Raw genomic sequence first — 20,395 nt, forward strand, 5'->3', positions numbered from 1 at the left:
TTACATAATTGATATTATATCTCAGCATTGTGTAATAGTGACTGTACTGTCTTCTTCAAAGTGAATATTTTGTGTGTGAACTCTTTCAAGCCTCTTGCAAAATATTCAGTAAAAGTTCTGATTGTATTTATCGTGACTTTCTGAACCTGAGCCGTGACAGAACTAAATATGAAGTGGTCTGCACTTGTTTTTCCTGTGTCCCTATTACGCTTGGCCTGAGAAGAATAAAACACTCATTAGACAATCTGGAATATTGAGATATTGAATAAATCTACTGTAAATATTCTCCACATCAACTCCATCTTGTACTGAAGCTGTGATGAAGAAATGATTTATTACAGAAAAATAAACTTCTCTTTAATTACTGCACTGTGGCGTGTGTTCTGTGATCTCAGGTGTAAGTGAACTTCAGTTTAATAAAAAAAACTAATATAGAATGCTCCACATATCACTGACCTCTTTGAGTGGAGGGGAGTCTTTTAGTGATGTAATTGCGGTCGATCTCCTCATAGACTGCTTCAGTCAGAGTCTTACGCCTCCTCTTAGAGAGCACTGTGAGAGACACAGAGAGAAACAGGGAGCCAGGTCAGTAGAAGAGAAGACTGATGACAGATTGAAGGACTAATGGTGTTTAGAGAAAGTACAGAAAGTGGATTGTAGATGATTTCTGAATCTCTCTACCTCTCCTGAGCACTCTGTTCTGATAAAACAGCACAAACAGAAGCACTAAGGCCAGGAACAGCAGCGCTCCCAGCACCAGGAGAGACACTGGATAGATGGAGGGAACAGCTTGAGTATGTGTCGTACTGTTTGTTCCCTTTGACCGATCAACTGGAAATAATGACAAAGAACAGAAACATTGAACAGCTCTGAACAATCTTTAAGAAAAACTACTTAAAAATGCCCTAAGAGATTAAAACAGTACCTGTGGTGATGGAGAAGGTGGTTGTGGTGAGTGCAGTAGTAGTAGGCACAGATATCTCTAGAAATACAGAAGTGTAACATTAAATACTAATATAAACTCTGTAAAACAAAGGTTAACTGTTCCTTAACATTAACTGACCATTCGTATTCTTAAGCCATACAGTTTGAACATGTGTGAGACTAGTATTAGATGCTATTAACTAAAGGGTATCACTGCACCTTTTCAGTGAAGCTTTATTTACCCTGGGGTACAGCAGTTTTGATTAAAGACACAAAGTCCTAACTGCAATGGTCTCTGACCTGCACAGGTGACTCCAGCGTCCTGTCTGTGGGAGCGGTCAGTGTGGTTCTTCAGGGAATGAGGACAGTCCCACAGGTGAATCTCATTCCCTCTACACTTCACTCTGTTCAGCCAGATCGGCCCTTCACCAGCACCAAAGACAGCACTCCCATCAGCCGTCAGCGTCGGCCCACAGCCCAGCTGCCTGCAGACCACCTGAGCGTCCCTGATGTCCCACAGATCATCACTGACAGACCCCCACTCAGAGTTATAATACACCTCCAGTCTGCCAGAGCAGCTTCCATTTCCTCCACTCAATCTGAGAGGCAGGTGATCTACACACACACACACACACACACATATGTATATCTAATCTAATATGTAAATCTAATCACAGATTCCATAAATTAATAAATAAATTGTATTATTATCAGCATCATCAAATGACACTTATATTTACGTTTCAGAGACTGATTTCTGAATTCAGAGGGTGTTTCTCTGATAATGACACATTCATCTAAAAGAAACACAAAAGCAGTTACTGAGATACTTGGTGTTTAAAAGTCTTACTTGAGCACTGTTTCTGGTGCAGAGCTAAAAAGCATGTTCGAGGAGTGTGTGATGATTTTCCCTCGTCTGGAATAAGAACATACATTATTTATGTGATTCTGATGGCGTATGTGGTGTGTGTAATTTTAATAATACACTCTTTCTCTATAAACTGTAGAACTGCCTACCTGAGCAGGTGATGTGAGCCACTTCATTACGGTTATCACAGCTGTTCTGACCCCAGGGGGAAGATGGACAGTGCCACAGAGTGGAGTCATGTTTCCTACATTTCACAAAGTCCAGCCAGTTAGGAGCTGATTCCACTCTCGCTTTTCCATTTCTCTCAATTCCAGATTTTCCACAGTTCAGCTCCTGACAGACCAGACTAACGGTTTCTTCAGTCATCCCGTTTTCACACACATTACCCCAGGTCCCACTGTAGAACACTTCCAGAGTCCCCTCACAGCCCTCAGTGAGTCTCATCTCCTTAAACTCTGAGAGGAAGAGGATTTATTATGTCTTTAACAGATCTATTATTGAATGAATCAGGGCTTGTTAATCGATTCAATTTATAATATTCTTTAAAATGTAAACATTTCTTGCTTGTACATGTTAACAATTGTAATATGACTTTACCTGAACACACCACTCCTACGTCCTCCTTGTGTCCACATTCACCCCCTTCACTCAGCTGATGTCTGCAGTTCCACAGGGACGTCTCATTCCCCTCACACTGCACCTCATTCAGCCATATGGGTCCAGTTCCAGGTCTAAACCGGGCTGGTACCGGGGCACTGAGGGCCTCTCCACACTGCAGCTGTCTGCACACCACCTGTGCATCCTTAATATCCCACAAGTCACCACACACTGTCCCCCATGAGCCGCTGTGAAAGACCTCCAGCCTTCCTGCACACGCTCCTCCAGAACCCACCAGTCTGACGGAGCTGTTAAACCTATCTACACACACACACAAACAAAACATATGAAGGTCAGGTTGATAGTTAGGGTTTCTCCACATGATACTAATGTTCTGACTAAAAAGGACAGTAATGATTATAATAAACAATAATTCAGGTTATGTTCATTAGCCACATTTAGTAATTAGATATTGTAATTCTCACCAGAGCAGGTGATAGAGAGCTGTTCTCTGGAGCTGCAGTTTACTACTTCTGCACTGCTGCAGTTCCCCAGATGAGCTTCACTCCCAGAGCAGCTGAAACCCCTCACACACGTGTGTGTGTGTTCAGGACTGGATGAAGAGGAGGGGGAGAAGTTGAGCACAGAGCCACAGCCCAGCTGTCTGCAGACCACAGAGGCCTCAGACACACTCCAGGAGTCCAGCAGAACTCTCCTCCAGTCCTGACTGAAGTACACCTCCACCTCCCCCTCACACTCCCTCCCTCCAGAGAACCGCACTCGCCCCTCATGAAGAGCCAGAGAAGAGTCTGGAGAGGAGAAGGTGAGTTAGATAAAATATTAACATAATTTGTTTTATACACTGCTCAAAAAATAAAGAGAACTTAAACAACAGGATGTAACTCCAAGTCAATCACACCGCCTGATCAGGAGCATGCCCAGGTATTGTAGGGAGGTCATAGCAGCACGTGGAGGCCACACACACTACTGAGCCTCATTTTAACTTGTGAGGAATTTCCTCTGAATTTGGATCAGTCTGTAATTTGATTTTTCACTTTTATGAATCCAAGTATGAGTCCAAATCCAGACCTCCATGGGATAATAATTTTGATTTACTTTGATCATTTCACTGTAATGAATGAAGATTTTCAACTGGAATATTTCATTCAGATCTAGGATGTTATTTTAAACCCTCTCTTCATTCAAGAAATCATTGAAAACCCAGCTCTTCCGACAGTATCTTTTGCACTGAATGTCTTTCTTTAATGCACTTATTACTTCCTGGCATATTGCACTTAATGTAAGGTATTTTGTATAATTTGTGCTGTAGTTCGAATGCTAGATCCTCTTTTGTAAGTCGCTTTGGATAAAAGCGTCTGCCAAATGCATAAATTTAATGTAAATGTAATGCATAAATGTAATTTTAGTGTTCTCTTTATTTTTTAGCAGTGTATTATATATTACTCTGAGATATCAACAGTTTTAGATCTTACTCGTGCAGATGACTCCAGCGTCCTGTTTATGAGAGCATACAGCTCGACTCCATGATGAAATGGGACATTGTGACAGGTGTGTTTCGTTTCCCTGACAATCAAACACATCAGCCCAGATCCGGTCACTCCCCTCCCCAAACCAGTCTGACCCCAACACAGCCACAGCACTCCCACACTTCAGCTGACCACAGAGGACACTGGCAGCTCTCATATCCCAGCTTCCATCACACACTGTGCCCCACGCACTGAGATACTGGAGCTCCACTCGACCAGAACACGAGTCCCAGCCCTTCTCCAGACGAGCTTCTGTGTGACCTGAATGAACATCATATTACAGGAATTAGCTCAGATAAGTGCAGACCACTGCTCACAGAGTGTGACAAGCAGAGAAGTGAACCTTTTAAATAGAGTTTAAATATTTATACTTTACCAGAACACACCAGTCCCACATCATTATCATGAGTGCAGTTGTGTCTGAGTGAAGATGATTTTGGACAGAAGTAAATCTCAGTTTCGTTTCCTCTACAGTGAAGCTCCTCTGACCACATTTGGACCTCCCCTCTGCCAAAAGCAGCTGGTTTCTGATCCTCCACAGGACGCCCACAGCCCAGCTCTCTACACACAACCTCTGCATCCTGCTGATCAAAGCCAGTATCACACACTGTGGACCAGGTCTCTCCATGAAGCACCTCCACTCTCCCAGAGCACAGGTGAGGACCATCAGTGAGTCTGACGATTCGACCTGTGTGTATTTCAGTTGCATTAGAACACTGCACAGCACAGAAACAGTAATAGATTCACACACTTCTTGGTGAACGGTGACAGTATTTGAATTAAAAGGTGGTCCCCAATTGTGATTTGTTTGTGTACGTACCTTATTTTTACTTATTCTTACAATTCTTACTTAAAGTTTTTAAAAGTTGTATGGACCTGTGTGTGGTATGACATTTTATATAAGAAAATAGTAAATTAATTTCATGTTTTAAATTGTAGAATCAATGATTGTGATACAGAATACAGTATGGAGTGTGTATGTCTCCTGTCCCAGAACAAAGACGAGCTGAATCGAGTGTGTTGTGGTGGAGGAGAGTTTAAAACGTGGGGCGGGGGGTCCACAGGACTGCAGTGGGACCCATTGATTCTAATGAAGTTAAAGGGGGTCGTTATGTGAATAAAAATAAAAAGGTGCGAGAGTAAACTCTCCTTTGTTTTTATTTTAAAGATTTGTATTTTTAAATCAATAAACATGTTAATAATGAAACAGAAATATAAACATTTACTTGGAAGACTGCTGTATTTTCTCTGAAACACAGAAGGAGGAAAACGTGTTTGATGTTTTTTAAGCTGTGATCTTCACTATATTCCAGTTTTCCTCCACAAATGACACTATGATATAGTTTAGAGTGTGGACTGCTGGGAAATGTAGTTGGAGTTGGAGTGACATTAGTCACTAAAAAGCGGGTGAAAACAGTGTGTTTTAAAACTGCTGCTGTTCTGTAACAGTGTTTCTCTGAGGGTTAGTGTCGTGTGTGTCCTGATAGAGCAGTTAACAAAGGAGACTGAAACATGAGCATTACACTGAGTCTCTTTACAACAAGATTTATAATAAAGAACCTGACCATCCTCAGAGTAAACACCTTTTCTTTCTCCTCTCAGTTTTCTCCCTAATGTTCATCCTGTTCCTCCACAGTGATCTCAGGATGAACCGTGAGAGAAAGGGCTTGTGTTGTGAGAAGTATAAACCAGTCGACTTCTTTTAGTGAGAAACTATATGATCTGCTCCTTCATTCTGAAAAGTGTTTGGCTGCTTCACTTCCCTACAGTCTGTATTTACACATCTCTCATGTCTCTGTTCAGGAACACTGGTGTAAAAGAGTCTTGTTATTCAACACTAATTACACTCAGAATCCTCAGTAAAATGAATGGTGTGATGTTAATGATAATATTAACACAGACTGTGATTCATGTGATGACTGACAGCAGTTTACCTGAGCAGATGACTCCAGCATCTTCACCATGATCACAGCCACCATTATTCCTTTTCAATGATCCACAGTCCTTCAGAGTAGATGTTGATTCACTACAAGCCACATATCTCATCCAGATTGGTCCTGATCCTGCTCCAAAGTGAGCTCTACTCAGTGCATTTACAGCCTCCCCACAGTTCAGCTCTCTACACACCACTGCAGCATCTGTCATATCCCAGCCATCATCACACACTGTTCCCCACGTTCCATTATAATAAACCTCCACTCTCCCAACACAGCGACTGTCTCCATTCACCAACCTCACACTGTCTGTACGAGAGAGAGAGAGAAAGAGAGAACACATTTCTATCTGTCCGTAAACACACACTGACACTGTACACCGTGGTGAATTCAGTGATGAAATAAGTTTTGAAAGCACAGTTTGAGCTTAATATACAAACACAATGGTGCTTTTTTTTTTTTTTTTTAACCCTTTAGAGTTTTGTATATTTCTGCATAAATTTCTCTGAAAACATGATCAGATTTTCTTTCAAGTCTAAAAATAAAGAGCTCTATTAGAAATCAGTCGACAAAATTAAACCTGGGCATTTATTTCTTAAGGAATACGACCCACTTTTACAAACCAGTGAGTGATAAAACCATGTGAACCTCTAGGATTAACAGCTCACTCCAAGGTGAAATTAGAGTGTTTTCCATCAATGGGACAACAGTCAGGTGAGAGGATGCACTGTGTTTTCTTTAAAGAACAGGGGTCAGTCGAATTCTGATCTTCACAAAACACATTTGTGGAAGAGAATCACGGCACGATCAAAGACCTCAGACGAATAGTTGTTGATGCTCATCAGGGTGGAAAAGGTTGTAAAAGCATCTGTAAAGTGTTTGGCCTCCAACAATCCACAATCAGACAGAGTGTGAACAAATTCAAACGACTGATATCATTGGACCTTCATCTAAAAGAAGTGTTGGGGAAGGACCTGAAGTGGTCAGTTCATATGTTTTTGCTGCATGAGAGGGTCACACCAGATCCTCAAAGAAAAGCCTCACATACTTTTCCCACTCACAGATCTGTTCCACTGCACAATTGTCCTCAGTAAATAAATGATCAGGTTTAATATTGTTCTCTCATTTCTTTATTTACGTTCTTTATATTTATTCTTAGGACATATTTATACAGAAATGTAAAGAATTCTTTCAAAATCCACTAAAAATATAACAATATTACAGTTATTCCTGGAAACTGAGAGGAAAAGCAATAAGATTCTACACAGTTTTGTCAGAATTATAAAAAGAAGCTGTAAAAATCTGTATCTGAGGTGTGAAAAGTGAAATGAAGCGCTGCCCGTGAAGGAAAGTGTGTGTACGACACTGTAACATGCTACTGGCACATAATAAGATTCAGCATTAAACACACACCAATGAAAACTGTTTAAACAAGAATTTACAGCCTTTATTTACCTTGCTTTTTTATATATTTATTAAGTTGAGATTTTGTTGTTCAACGCTGTGAAGAGAGAAGTCTTCAAATTGTTTATCTCACTGATCAGTAGAGAGTGTACTCACCAGCTGTGGAGAGAGTGAATGTGGAGAACAGGAGAATGAGAGTCACACAGCTGTCCATCTCCCTCTGACCTGCACACAGTCCATTCACCTCAGCAGCAGAACACACTTCACCTCCACTCCCCCAGAGAGACTGAAGAAACTGAGAGAGAGAGAGAGAGAGAGAGAGAGAGAGAGAGAGAGAGAGAGCTCCCCCAGCCGCCAATCACACTCACTATTACCTTATTAGAAAGAGAAGAGGAAATCATCAAACATTTCAGTGACAAATCAGAGGAGGCATTTTCTTCTTTCTCCATTTTCATCAAAAGAGTGTGACGCTGATGGACAGAACTCCTCCTTAGGTTCTCGAGGTGTTTGTCTTTGTGTGAGGAGAGACGCTGATGGCAGTGTGCTGAGAGGGTCCCCAGCAAACAGGAGACTGACTTCAGAGAGAGGAAACACTCCAGTGGAGAAGAGCTTTAATGCTGCACCTGCACACAGCTGATCCACTCACTGATAAACACACACACTGATAAACACACACTCTGATAAACACACACACTGATAAACACACACTCTGATTAACTCACTCTGAAAACAACTTACAAACCAAATTTACTTTTGAGTTACAAAACATAAATGCACACAGAAGTTTTTATATAGACTAAATTATAATGTAATAAATATAATAATTAATAAAGTGTATTAATGTAAGATATTTATTTTAATTGATAAATAGTTTTACAAAATCGCTGTGGATCAATCCCTGTAGAAATTAGTTTTCTCCACAAGGTGAAGCCAAAGGGTTTCAAATGTCTGTGAAGTGCAGCCACACATTCACTATTTGGACAGAAGTTTGTGGACACCGGCTCATCCTACGCTTCTACCAATGAATGAATAATAAGGAGTTTGTCCCCTGTTTACTGTACTACTGTACTAAAGGTACTTCTGGAAGCTCTTCTGGGAAGGCTTTACACTACGGCTGCCTCTGAAAAATGGGGTAGTACACAAATCTAGTATGCGACGGTGTTGTGTCTGAATACCTAGTACACATCAGGTAGTTTGTGAAAGTGTTGTCTGTATCGGTTTCCTCCTGCAGAACAAAAACACATGTTGGTAGGTGGATTGGCTGTATATAAAAAAACTAAATCTAAAAATAAAGTTAACTCCAGCAGTACTGCTGTTGCTGATCCACTAACAGTGCAACACAAACTAACACACAACACCACGTCAGTGTCACTGCAGCGCTGTGAATGATCCACTACCCGAATCATACCTGCTCTGTGAGGGTCCTGACTCCTGAAGTACAGGGTTAAAGTGGGCTAACAAAGTATGCAGAGCAACAGCTGGATTAAACTCGTCTCTTGTGTGGTCAGAGGAGCTGATAAACTGGACAATGAACTTAGAAGCACCGAGGTTTTAATGTTACGGCTGATTGGAGTAAATGGTAAAACTAAAAGACAAAAAATCCTATTATTAAATAAAAAAAACAATTTATAATTCTATATCCATTAAATATACATATTACTCGGTTACATAATAGTACGATAATTATTAATAATAATAACACTAATATAACAAACATTTTGTAAACATTTAATTTACTTCTAATGAGTAAAGGGGTACTCGCCCTCAAGTGGTGATTTTGTGAATTACAGCACGTACTGGGCTTTATAAAGCGGTGGAGTGTTAGTGTGCCCTCTAGTGGTTTTTGTGTGAAATACAGCGCCGTTCATAGGCCGCTTCCCAATTATGTATTACACACTACTACTGCACAGTAACATTGAGGGTGGGGGGCCCTCTCCGCATTCTGAAGGCGCTGTTAATAACTGTTGTGTATTTAAATTAGCGGCCCTCTCCCTTTCCGTAGAGCCAGCGATTAGTCGACCCTAATGAGCCTCACTGATGGCCTGCAATGGGCTTTGATCATGAAACTCCCATCAGAGGTGCGGGAGGTGGGCCTAGCAGAGGAGAGTGTAGCTGAACTGGGTAAGAATGGCATTGGGAAAAGAGTGGCATCCTTTTTGGAGTTAGCCGCAGCCATACTGCCATGACCGGGACAGGAGGAGAGGCTCAAGAGGTGAGAGAATAGCTAATACATGCATTTGAATTATTGATATGGAATGAAGATTATTAACGGGTATTTTATAATAAAAACAAATGCAATGAGGCCAGACTGACTTTGATGTATTTATTTAAAGAGTGTATTCAGTGAGAACAGGTCAGAAATGACTGAAGATTCACAATAAAAAAGTACAAAGATAATGTAATAAAATGGTAAAGGAATATACAGTCTGTTCTGTAATGTGTCTAATCTATTTTCTGTTCTGTAACACATCATTTCTGAGACACACAGAGTCAGAGAGAGACAGATTAACAGTTATCAAGTGTCCAGTGGTCTACTGCTGCTCAACATCTGGAGAAGAGAGGAGAACAGAATTATCTCTCAGACCACAGCAGCAGATTCCACACATTACACACTTACACCATAAGAAACTCTCATTCTGACCTGGACATAGAGATGTGTTCAAAATAGTACACTGCATGTTGTTGTAACACATCTGTATTGAGAGTGTAGCTCACTGAGGCTGGTGTTTTACTCCTGGAGGTGTTTAATACCACAGTGTGCTCTCTGAGATCTGTAAAGCTACAATAAACAATGTTTATATTCCTATAAAATATGAATTCTGATCTATAACAGAATCACTTGTTGCGTCTGAAGAGGTTTGAATGTAGTTTCCTGAGGAAAGACACTGGGTGTGGTCTCTCAGTCACATGATTCATCTCTGTCTGAGGCTCCTCCTCCACGTCTTCATAGTCTGTAAAATCAATCCATTATTATCACTGAGTGAGGACACTCAGCTCGCTCAGAGACAGAGACTCTGACGCTGCGTTTCACTCAGAAATACGTCATGATACAGAAGGAAAAGGAGCCCACTCCACATTCACACTGACTTTAAACTCCCAGTCGCTCAAGATCAGACACTCACCTTTTCCCCCTCCTCCATCCTGTCCAGCAGTGACCACATCATCATAGCTCTCTGCTGCGTCCACTGCACCAACATGGAGATCAATGAGAACAAGAAGAAACAGAGCTGACATTGGGACTGTGTTGAAGCTTCAGTTGAACATTATTTATCCACATGAAGAAAACATTACTTGTCATAATGTTGGAGCTTGGTCCAGTGGGAACAGCATCATCATAGTTCTCTGTCATGTCTTCTGTCCAAATGTAGAGACAGAGGACATTAAATCAGCCCCAGTATCATCAGTGACTGTGTTCATGTTGGAGATTACAGTGTTGTTCCATTACGAGTCGTACCTGTTCCTCCAGGTGAGTTCTGGTCAGCGCTGATGATGTCATCATAACTCTCTGATACGTCCTCTGCTCCTAAACACACACACGTTTAAAGAACAGTGGTGGGGACTTTTAAAGATGTTCTATGAACTGTGTGTGTACTATTCGACTGCATCTAAACCAGCGTGAAAAGTTATTTCACTGCACTTGCGTACTTACTTACTTTTCTCTCTAAACTAGAAACCAGAACACACACACACACACACACACACACACACACACTCACACACCTGCTGCGCTCTCAGAGATCTGTCCAGCAGTGAGGACATCATCATAGCTCTCTGCTGTGTTCTCTGTCTCTGTTTCACCAAAATCAAATAAAAACACACAGACTTTACAAACAGAGCAGTCCTAGTTTTACACTGTGGTTTAATGGAAACAGAACAAAATGCATGTGATTATTTAAGAGAGGAGCTCACCTATCAGACCACTGGGGGCAGCATCATCATAATATTCTGCCTTCTCCTCAGTCACTGACTTTGCTGGAAACAAGGAGAAACTTTACTCATTCAGCGTCATTTCAGAGTTCTACATCTCTTCTGCGTCTTTTGTGAGCGACAGTAAGTGATTCTATTAAGATTCTAAAGGAAATCAAATCTGTCTGGAATTACTTTTCTACAGATGAACAGAATCATTCACCAAAGCAACAAACTACTTCCACAATTAAAAACAAAAGAGCGAGATCATCCCCCAGAGACTAATGTTACACCAGTGCTGAAGTAGGATTATTAAACCTACGCCTTCAGTCTGGGCCAGACATGTCAAGACTCAGCCACAAATCAAGACAATAACAGCAGCAGGCTTTACTTTATCAGCTTTCAACACTGTGTACACGTCCAGCTCTGAGAATATGGAGCCATTATGAAATAAAAGCACTTCAGAGATGAGACCACCCTAATCCCCCCTCTCTGTACGGCCCAAACTGACCAATTAACCAACAATGATCCTCTCACCCGAGAGCAGCTCCTCATCCACATCCTCATATCCTGAACGCTGTTCTTCAGAGAGGATACTCCCTGTTAGAGGAGAGAAGTACAGTCATGAACAGGGGGTTATGGTTGGAAATGTTCACTGTATAATAACCTGCTTCAACAACATCACATTCACCAAGAGAACGTTACAGGCCTGAGTCCTCACCCCCTACAGTGAGAGGCTCCAGGGGTCTGTTCTGCTGTGTGCTGCTGGTGTAGTTACAGTGTGCGGACACTGGGGGCGCTGTAGTATTGAGTTGGTTGATGCTGCTTTAAAATCAATTTATAATCAGACAGTGAAGTTTTCTGTTTTCAGAGCGCCTTCTTTCATTTGATCCGTTATTGATGAGCTGCTGCTTTTCCGTTCGATGTGAGGATTTTTTTCTGTTTTGTGTGGAGCCTGTGTGTCTTTCAGCACCTGTCAGGACTGTTAATGGTGGTTTGTTATGCTAATGCTAACCTCGCTAATGCTATGATGCTAATTCTCACTGAGCTCTTTGTGGGAAAGTGAAACGTTTGGACTTTCGGTTTTGTTCACACAAGGCGTTTTCTCTCCGTTTATTCAGTTATTTATTTGCTTTTGTCTCCCGGTGTCTTCTGGATTATAACGGACTTCTGAACTGAGGAATGTCTTCATTAAAGTCTGGAGCAGCTCACTGTGGCCTGGACTCAGTTCTGAGGATTATACACTGCACTTAGGTGAGATCAGTCCATTTACCCTCTGAGGATCTTCCCAGACTGGGATTAAACCCAGTGGACTTTATACACACTTTACAGACTGAATGTTAATGACGAGGATGAAGTTAAGTTTATTGTTCTCCAGCTTCTTTTTCGGATTTCTGGTTCCACCTTAAATGGTGCTGCAGTTACATTCTGTCGCCTGTAGAAACTAACACTGAGAAAGGCGCATGTAAATAAACAGTAGTTAAAACGGCCTGAATTAAAAAAAGAAAGAGAACACAGTAACTGTAAAAAAACGAATTTCTAGCGGAATATATTTGAGAATTTACAAAACTGATATTATATCTCAGCATTGTGTAATAGTGACTGTACTGTCTTCTTCAAAGTGAATATTTTGTGTGTGAACTCTTTCAAGCCTCTTGCAAAATATTCAGTAAAAGTTCTGATTGTATTTATCGTGACTTTCTGAACCTGAGCCGTGACAGAACTAAATATGAAGTGGTCTGCACTTGTTTTTCCTGTGTCCCTATTACGCTTGGCCTGAGAAGAATAAAACACTCATTAGACAATCTGGAATATTGAGATATTGAATAAATCTACTGTAAATATTCTCCACATCAACTCCATCTTGTACTGAAGCTGTGATGAAGAAATGATTTATTACAGAAAAATAAACTTCTCTTTAATTACTGCACTGTGGCGTGTGTTCTGTGATCTCAGGTGTAAGTGAACTTCAGTTTAATAAAAAAAACTAATATAGAATGCTCCACATATCACTGACCTCTTTGAGTGGAGGGGAGTCTTTTAGTGATGTAATTGCGGTCGATCTCCTCATAGACTGCTTCAGTCAGAGTCTTACGCCTCCTCTTAGAGAGCACTGTGAGAGACACAGAGAGAAACAGGGAGCCAGGTCAGTAGAAGAGAAGACTGATGACAGATTGAAGGACTAATGATGTTTAGAGAATGTACAGAAAGTGGATTGTAGATGATTTCTGAATCTCTCTACCTCTCCTGAGCACTCTGTTCTGATAAAACATCACAAACAGAAGCACTAAGGCCAGGAAGAGCAGCGCTCCCAGCACCAGGAGAGACACTGGATAGATGAAGGGAACAGCTTGAGTATGTGTCGTACTGTTTGTTCCCTTTGACCGATCAACTGGAAATAATGACAAAGAACAGAAACATTGAACAGCTCTGAACAATCTTTAAGAAAAACTATTTAAAAATGCTCTAAGAGATTAAAACAGTACCTGTGGTGATGGAGAAGGTGGTTGTGGTGAGTGCAGTAGTAGTAGGCACAGATATCTCTAGAAATACAGAAGTGGAACATTAAATACAAAGATAAACTCTGTAAAACAAAGGTTATTAACTTCCTTAACATTAACTGACTTTGTATTCTTAAGCCGTACGGTTTGAACACTGCATGTGTGAGACTAGTATTAGATGCTATTAACTAAAGGGTATCACTGCACCTTTCAGTGAAGCTTTATTTACCCTGGGGTACAGCAGTTTTGATTAAAGACACAAACTCCTAACTCCAGTGGTCTCTGACCTGCACAGGTGACTCTAGCGTCCTGTCTGTGGGAGCGGTCAGTGTGGTTCTTCAGGGAATGAGGACAGTCCCACAGGTGAATCTCATTCCCTCTACACTTCACTCTGTTCAGCCAGATTGGCCCTTCACCAGCACCAAAGACAGCACTCCCATCAGCCCTCAGCGCCGGCCCGCAGACCACCTGAGCGTCCCTGATGTCCCACAGATCATCACTGACATACCCCCACTCAGAGTTATAATAGACCTCCAGTCTCCCAGAGCAGCTTCTATTTCCTCCACTCAGTCTGAGAGGCAGGTGATCTACACACACACACACACACACGGAAACAGCTACACTAATGGACAAATCTAATCACAGATCCCATAAATTAATAAATACATTGTATTTTTATCAGCATCATCACGTGATACTTATATTTACGTTTCTCTGATAAAGACACATTCTCATCTAAAAGAAACACAAAAGCAGTTACTGAGATACTTGGTGTTTAAAAGTCTTACTTGAGCACTGTTTCTGGTGCGGAGCTAAAAAGCATGTTCGAGGAGTGTGTGATGATTTTCCCTCGTCTGGAATAAGAACATACATTATTTATGTGATTCTGATGGCGTATGTGGTGTGTGTAATTTTAATTGTACACTCTTTCTCTATAAACTGTAGAACTGCCTACCTGAGCAGGTGATGTGTGCCACTTCATTACGGTTATCACAGCTGTTCTGACCCCAGGGGGAAATTGGACAGTGCCACAGAGTGGAGTCATGTTTCCTACATTTCACAAAGTCCAGCCAGTTAGGAGCTGATTCCACTCTCGCTTTTCCATTTCTCTCACTTCCAGATTTTCCACAGTTCAGCTCCTGACAGACCAGACTAACGGCTTCTTCAGTCATCCCGTTTTCACACACATTACCCCAGGTCCCATTGTAGAACACTTCCAGAGTCCCCTCACAGCCCTCAGTGAGTCTGATCTCCTTATACTCTGTGAGAGGAAGAGGATTTATTATGTCTTTAGCAGATCTATTATTGAATGAATCAGGGCGTGTTAATCGATAATATTCTTTAAAATGTAAACATTTCTTGCTTGTACATGTTAACAATTGTAATATGACTTTACCTGAACACACCACTCCTACGTCCTACTTGTGTCCACATTCACCTTCTTCACTCAGCTGATGTCTGCAGTTCCACAGGGACGTCTCATTCCCCTCACACTGCACCTCATTCAGCCATATGGGTCCAGTTCCAGGTTCAAACCGGGCTGGTACCGGGGCACTGAGGGCCTCTCCACACTGCAGCTGTCTGCACACCACCTGCGCATCCTTAATATCCCACAAGTCACCACACACTGTCCCCCATGAGCTGCTGTGAAAGACCTCCAGCCTTCCTGCACACGCTCCTCCAGAACCCACCAGTCTGACGGAGCTGTTAAACCTGTCTATACACACACACACACACAGAGCATATTCGTGTTAGGTTGATAAATTTACGGTTTCTCCACATGATACTAATCTGACTGTAAAAAGGACAGTAATGATTATAATAAATGATAATTCAGGTTATGTACATTAGCCACATTTAGTAATTAGATATTGTAATTCTCACCAGAGCAGGTGATAGAGAGCTGTTCTCTGGAGCTGCAGTTTACTACTTCTGCACTGCTGCAGTTCCCCAGATGAGCTTCACTCCCAGAGCAGTTGAAACCCCTCACACACGTGTGTGTGTGTTCAGGACTGGATGAAGAGGAGGAGGAGAAGTTGAGCACAGAGCCACAGCCCAGCTGTCTGCAGACCACAGAGGCCTCAGACACACTCCAGGAGTCCAGCAGAACTCTCCTCCAGTCCTGACTGAAGTACACCTCCACCTCCCCCTCACACTCCCTCCCTCCAGACAACCGCACTCGCCCCTCATGAAGAGCCAGAGAAGAGTCTGGAGAGGAGAATTATGAGTTAAAAAAAGTATTAATATAGATTTGTTTTATATTACATATTACTCTAAGAGGATGTGAACAGTTTTAGATCTTACTCGTGCAGATGACTCCAGCGTCCTGTTTATGAGAGCATGCAGCTCGACTCCATGATGAAATGGGACATTGTGACAGGTGTGTTTCGTTTCCCTGACAATCAAACACATCAGCCCAGATCCGGTCACTCCCCTCCCCAAACCAGTCTGACCCCAACACAGCCACAGCACTCCCACACTTCAGCTGACCACAGAGGACACTGGCAGCTCTCATATCCCAGCTTCCATCACACACTGTGCCCCACTCACTGAGATACTGGAGCTCCACTCGACCAGAACACGAGTCCCAGCCCTTCTCCAGACGAGCTTCTGTGTGACCTGAATGAACATCATATTACAGGAATTAGCTCAGATAAGTGCAGACCACTGCTCACAAAGTGTGACAAGCAGAGAAGTGAACTTATAAAATAGAGTTTAAATATTTATACTTTACCAGCACACACCAGTCCCACATCATTATCATGAGTGCAGTTGTGTCTGAGTGAAGATGATGTTGGACAGAAGTAAATCTGAGATTCATTTCCTCTACACTGAAGCTCCTCTGACCACACCTGGACCTCCCCTCGGCCAAAAGCAGCTGCTCCCAGCACCTCCACAGGACGCCCACAGCCCAGCTCTCTACACACAACCTCTGCATCCTGCTGATCAAAGCCTGCATCACACACTGTTGACCAGGTCTCTCCATGAAGCACCTCCACTCTCCCAGAGCACAGGTGAGGACCATCAGTGAGTCTGGACGTTCTGTGACCTGTGTGTATTATAATATAAATTGTGGGCAGCATATATAAGGTATTTGGTACTTGTGTTTACTTAAAAAAGCAAAAAATCATGTGCAACATTGCTTTCCTGACTTTGTTATTAATTTCTCTCTCATAGGCAGATATTTCTTATATCCCACTCACACACTAATCATTGTCATCATATTTTAAATGAGTGTAAAATCAAGGAGGTGGTCATAATGTTATGGTTGATCTGTGTAATTACTGTATTTTAAAGACGAAATTGTTAGATCCCTCAGTTTTGCTACAAAAATAACTGACTGTATAGATGTGATATTTCAAACTTTCCTTTGGTTTTAAAACATTTTAAAGAGATGAAGGTAAATTACACTAAAAACCTTCAGTAAAATGAATCTGATGTATTCATAATGATAATATTCCATTTCATTTTTAAATACGACTGACCACAGTTTACCTGAACAGACGACTCCGGCATCATCAGTGTGTTGACAACTATGTTTACCCCATCCTCGTGATTCACAGTTCTTCAGTGTAGACTCTGATCCACTACAGTCCACATAACTCAGCCAGATTGGTCCTGATCCTGCTCCAAAGTGACCATATTGTGGGGCATTTACAGCCTCCCCACAGTTCAGCTCTCTACACACCACTGCAGCATCTCTCATATCCCAGCCATCACCACACACTGTTCCCCACTGTCCTCTATGAAGAACCTCCACTCTCCCAGCACAGCGACTGTCTCCGCCAACCAACTTCACACTGTCTGTACAAGAGTGAGATACATAGAACTGGGTGAAAATGGCAACTTGTAATTTTCATTTTTCTTTCCAACATGATAAAAGTTAACAAGGGGATATGAGGTTTTGTAGAGACAGCAACAACATGTTTCTTGATATGGTTCACATCTTACCACCACACACCAGTCTCACATCATTATCATGAGTGCAGTTGTGTCTGAGTGAAGATGATGTTGGGCAGAAGTAAATCTGAGGTTCGTTTCCTCTACACTGAAGCTCCTCTGACCACATCTGGACCTCCCCTCGGCCAAAAGCAGCTGCTCCCAGCACCTCCACAGGACGCCCACAGTCCAGCTCTCTACACACAACCTCTGCATCCTGCTGATCAAAGCCAGCATCACACACTGTGGACCAGGTCTCTCCATGAAGCACCTCCACTCTCCCAGAGCACAGGTGAGGACCATCAGTGAGTCTGGACTTTCTGTGACCTGTGTGTATTTCAGTTACATTAGGACGGTGCACATCACAAGAACAATAATAGATTCACACACTGTCTTCCTGGTAAATGATGACAGTAATGATCATTTTTACAGTGAATAAAGCTAAAAGCTGTTGAGAGTAAAAAATTCCCTCATCTTTAATATTTAGTATATATTCAGAGCTGTGATCTTCACTATATTCCAGTTTTCCTCCACAAATGACACTATGATGTAGTTTAGAGTGTGGACTGCTGGGAAATGTAGTTGGAGTTGGAGTGACATTAGTCACTAAAAAGCAGGTGAAAACAGTGTGTTTTAAAACTGCTGCTGTTCTGTAACAGTGTTTCTCTGAGGGTTAGTGTCGTGTGTGTCCTGATAGAGCAGTTAACAAAGGAGACTGAAACATGAGCATTACACTGAGTCTCTTTACAACAGAGTTCTGTTTTACAGAAGATTTATAATAAAGAACCTGACCATCCTCAGAGTAAACACCTTTTCTTTCTCCTCTCAGTTTTCTCCCTAATGTTCATCCTGTTCCTCCACAGTGATCTCAGGATGAACAGTGAGAGAAAGGGCTTGTGTTGTGAGAAGTATAAACCAGTCGACTTCTTTTAGTGAGAAACTATATGATCTGCTCCTTCACTCTGAAAAGTGTTTGGCTGCTTCACTTCCCTACAGTCTGTATTTACACATCTCTCATGTCTCTGTTCAGGAACACTGGTGTAAAAGAGTCTTGTTATTCACCACTAATTACACTCAGAATCCTCAGTAAAATGAATGGTGTGATGTTAATGATAATATTAACACAGACTGTAATTCATGTGATGACTGACAGCAGTTTACCTGAGCAGGTGACTCCAGCATCTAAACTATGATCACAGTCACTTATACCCCATCCTTCTGATCCACAGTTCTTCAGTGTAGACTCTGATCCACTACAGGCCACATCATCCATCCAGATTTTTCCGGATCCTGGACCAAAATAACCATATTGTAGGACATTCACAGCCTCCCCACAGTTCAGCTCTCTACACACCACTGCAGCATCTCTCATATCCCAGCCACGACCACACACTGTTCCCCACTGTCCTCTATGAAGAACCTCCACTCTCCCAGCACAGCGGCTGCCACCATTCACCAACCTCTCACTGTCTGTACGAGAGAGAGAAAGAGTGGGAGGGAGACACAGAGAGAGTGAGTTAGATATTGCATCTCTTACAAAGAGTGAACTTTGAGATCTGTGAGACAGCAACACTACCTAGTTGTGCCACTGTGCTGTCATCAATTTACTTGGACTTTGAGATATACATATATATATATATATATATATATATATATATATACACAGTAATCCCTTGCAACTTCGCGGTTCTTTCGCGGATTTGTTACTTTGCGGGTTTTTTCAAGGGGGCTTATGGCCGCTATATCGTGGATATTGAGGAAAAATCTAGGAAAACCGTGAAACATGAATAGACAAGGTGCCTAAAAATATCATTTTCTTATGGTGTGTAAATTAAAAGCATTTTTTTATTATTTACATGTATTAGACTAGGCCTGTAGGTGACAAAATATATCATTTACAAGTATTTCTTACGTACAGTACTTGTATTGTTCATGTCCACATCTGAGTGAAATTTACTTACACTAAATCACAGCTTAGGAATTACTCCATTAAAGAAACTGGTAGGATATCACATGTAGTTCCAGCTGAAAAACATTCTAGAATGACTGTTTAATGCAAAGGGTGGGTTGTTAACAGAATAGGGAGGGTTTTAAACATCCAAACACTCGTTAAATACATACAAAAATATCTTTCCTCTACTTTGCAGGAATTCGTTTTTCGCGGGTGGTCTTGGAACGCATCCCCCGTGAAAAATGAGGGATCACTGTATGTGTGTATATAAGATATATATATATATATATATATAATCTTATATACACACATACAGTGATCCCTCATTTTTAATCTTTAATATTAGATAGATAGATAGATAGATAGAAAGAAAGATAAAGAATCCAGGTGAACAAATGAGTCAACAATATTAAACATGATCATTTATTTCTTAAGGAAGATGATTAGGGTGACCAGATTTTTGATGGCAGAATATGAGAAGGTGTGTGTGTGTGTAAAGGGGGACAGTATACTGCAGCTGTTGAAATATATTAGTTCATGTTCTACTCATCACAGTTGGCTCCACACATATTATGAAGCTAAATCAGCTAATGCTAATATCAATGTAGTATTAATGTAGTGTGGGTGTTTGCTGTAGAGCAGAGGTTCTCAAACTTTTCTACCTTGTACTGTTTATAACTACAAAGCATGTAAAATATATTTTTCTTTTATTTCTCAAGGGCTTACACTGAAAACTTGAGAATTCTGGCCGAAACAAATTCTTAAAAGCAATATTGTGCATTTCAGTTTAGTCACAGGACCTAAAATATGTAAAGTTGTTAAAG

General features: G+C 41.5%; 2 protein-coding genes across 2 annotated transcripts in view; both read right to left on the minus strand.

The window, feature by feature from the left end:
* Positions 1 to 477: 477 nt before the first annotated feature.
* LOC136676786 (deleted in malignant brain tumors 1 protein-like) overlaps positions 478 to 20,395 on the minus strand; it is a 62,523-nt gene continuing 42,605 nt past the window's right edge. Inside the window, 15 exon segments of the mRNA XM_066654008.1 lie at positions 478 to 831; positions 926 to 982; positions 1,225 to 1,539; positions 1,775 to 1,809; positions 1,905 to 2,247; positions 2,390 to 2,710; positions 2,875 to 3,198; positions 3,883 to 4,197; positions 4,313 to 4,624; positions 5,871 to 6,179; positions 15,986 to 16,288; positions 16,416 to 16,714; positions 17,170 to 17,485; positions 17,633 to 17,931; positions 18,772 to 19,090. Coding sequence (XP_066510105.1) covers positions 632 to 831; positions 926 to 982; positions 1,225 to 1,539; positions 1,775 to 1,809; positions 1,905 to 2,247; positions 2,390 to 2,710; positions 2,875 to 3,198; positions 3,883 to 4,197; positions 4,313 to 4,624; positions 5,871 to 6,179; positions 15,986 to 16,288; positions 16,416 to 16,714; positions 17,170 to 17,485; positions 17,633 to 17,931; positions 18,772 to 19,090 — 4,067 coding nt within the window. The 3' untranslated portion in view covers positions 478 to 631.
* On the minus strand, positions 9,689 to 15,463 carry LOC136687598 (CD5 antigen-like). The gene is made up of 14 exons (XM_066662103.1): positions 15,451 to 15,463; positions 15,120 to 15,398; positions 14,637 to 14,942; positions 13,969 to 14,268; positions 13,667 to 13,723; positions 13,423 to 13,572; positions 13,198 to 13,293; positions 11,718 to 11,801; positions 11,184 to 11,246; positions 10,995 to 11,063; positions 10,729 to 10,791; positions 10,566 to 10,628; positions 10,397 to 10,459; positions 9,689 to 10,225 (listed from the first exon to the last, which is right to left on the minus strand). The coding sequence occupies exons 1-14, from the start codon at positions 15,461 to 15,463 to the stop codon at positions 10,110 to 10,112; spliced, it is 1,722 nt and encodes a 573-aa protein (XP_066518200.1). The 3' UTR covers positions 9,689 to 10,109.

The sequence above is a fragment of the Hoplias malabaricus genome, chromosome 2, assembly GCF_029633855.1.
Source record: "Hoplias malabaricus isolate fHopMal1 chromosome 2, fHopMal1.hap1, whole genome shotgun sequence".
Classification (NCBI taxonomy): Eukaryota; Metazoa; Chordata; class Actinopteri; order Characiformes; family Erythrinidae; genus Hoplias; species Hoplias malabaricus.

Coding starts and splice junctions, on each gene's coding strand:
- LOC136687598 (XM_066662103.1), bottom strand. Junction 11,802..13,197: donor ACTCCCCTCCACTCAAAGAG/GTCAGTGATATG, acceptor CCTGTTCATGAC/TGTACTTCTCTCCTCTAACA. Junction 11,064..11,183: donor TGCCCCCAGTGGTCTGATAG/GTGAGCTCCTCT, acceptor TTGGTGAAACAG/AGACAGAGAACACAGCAGAG.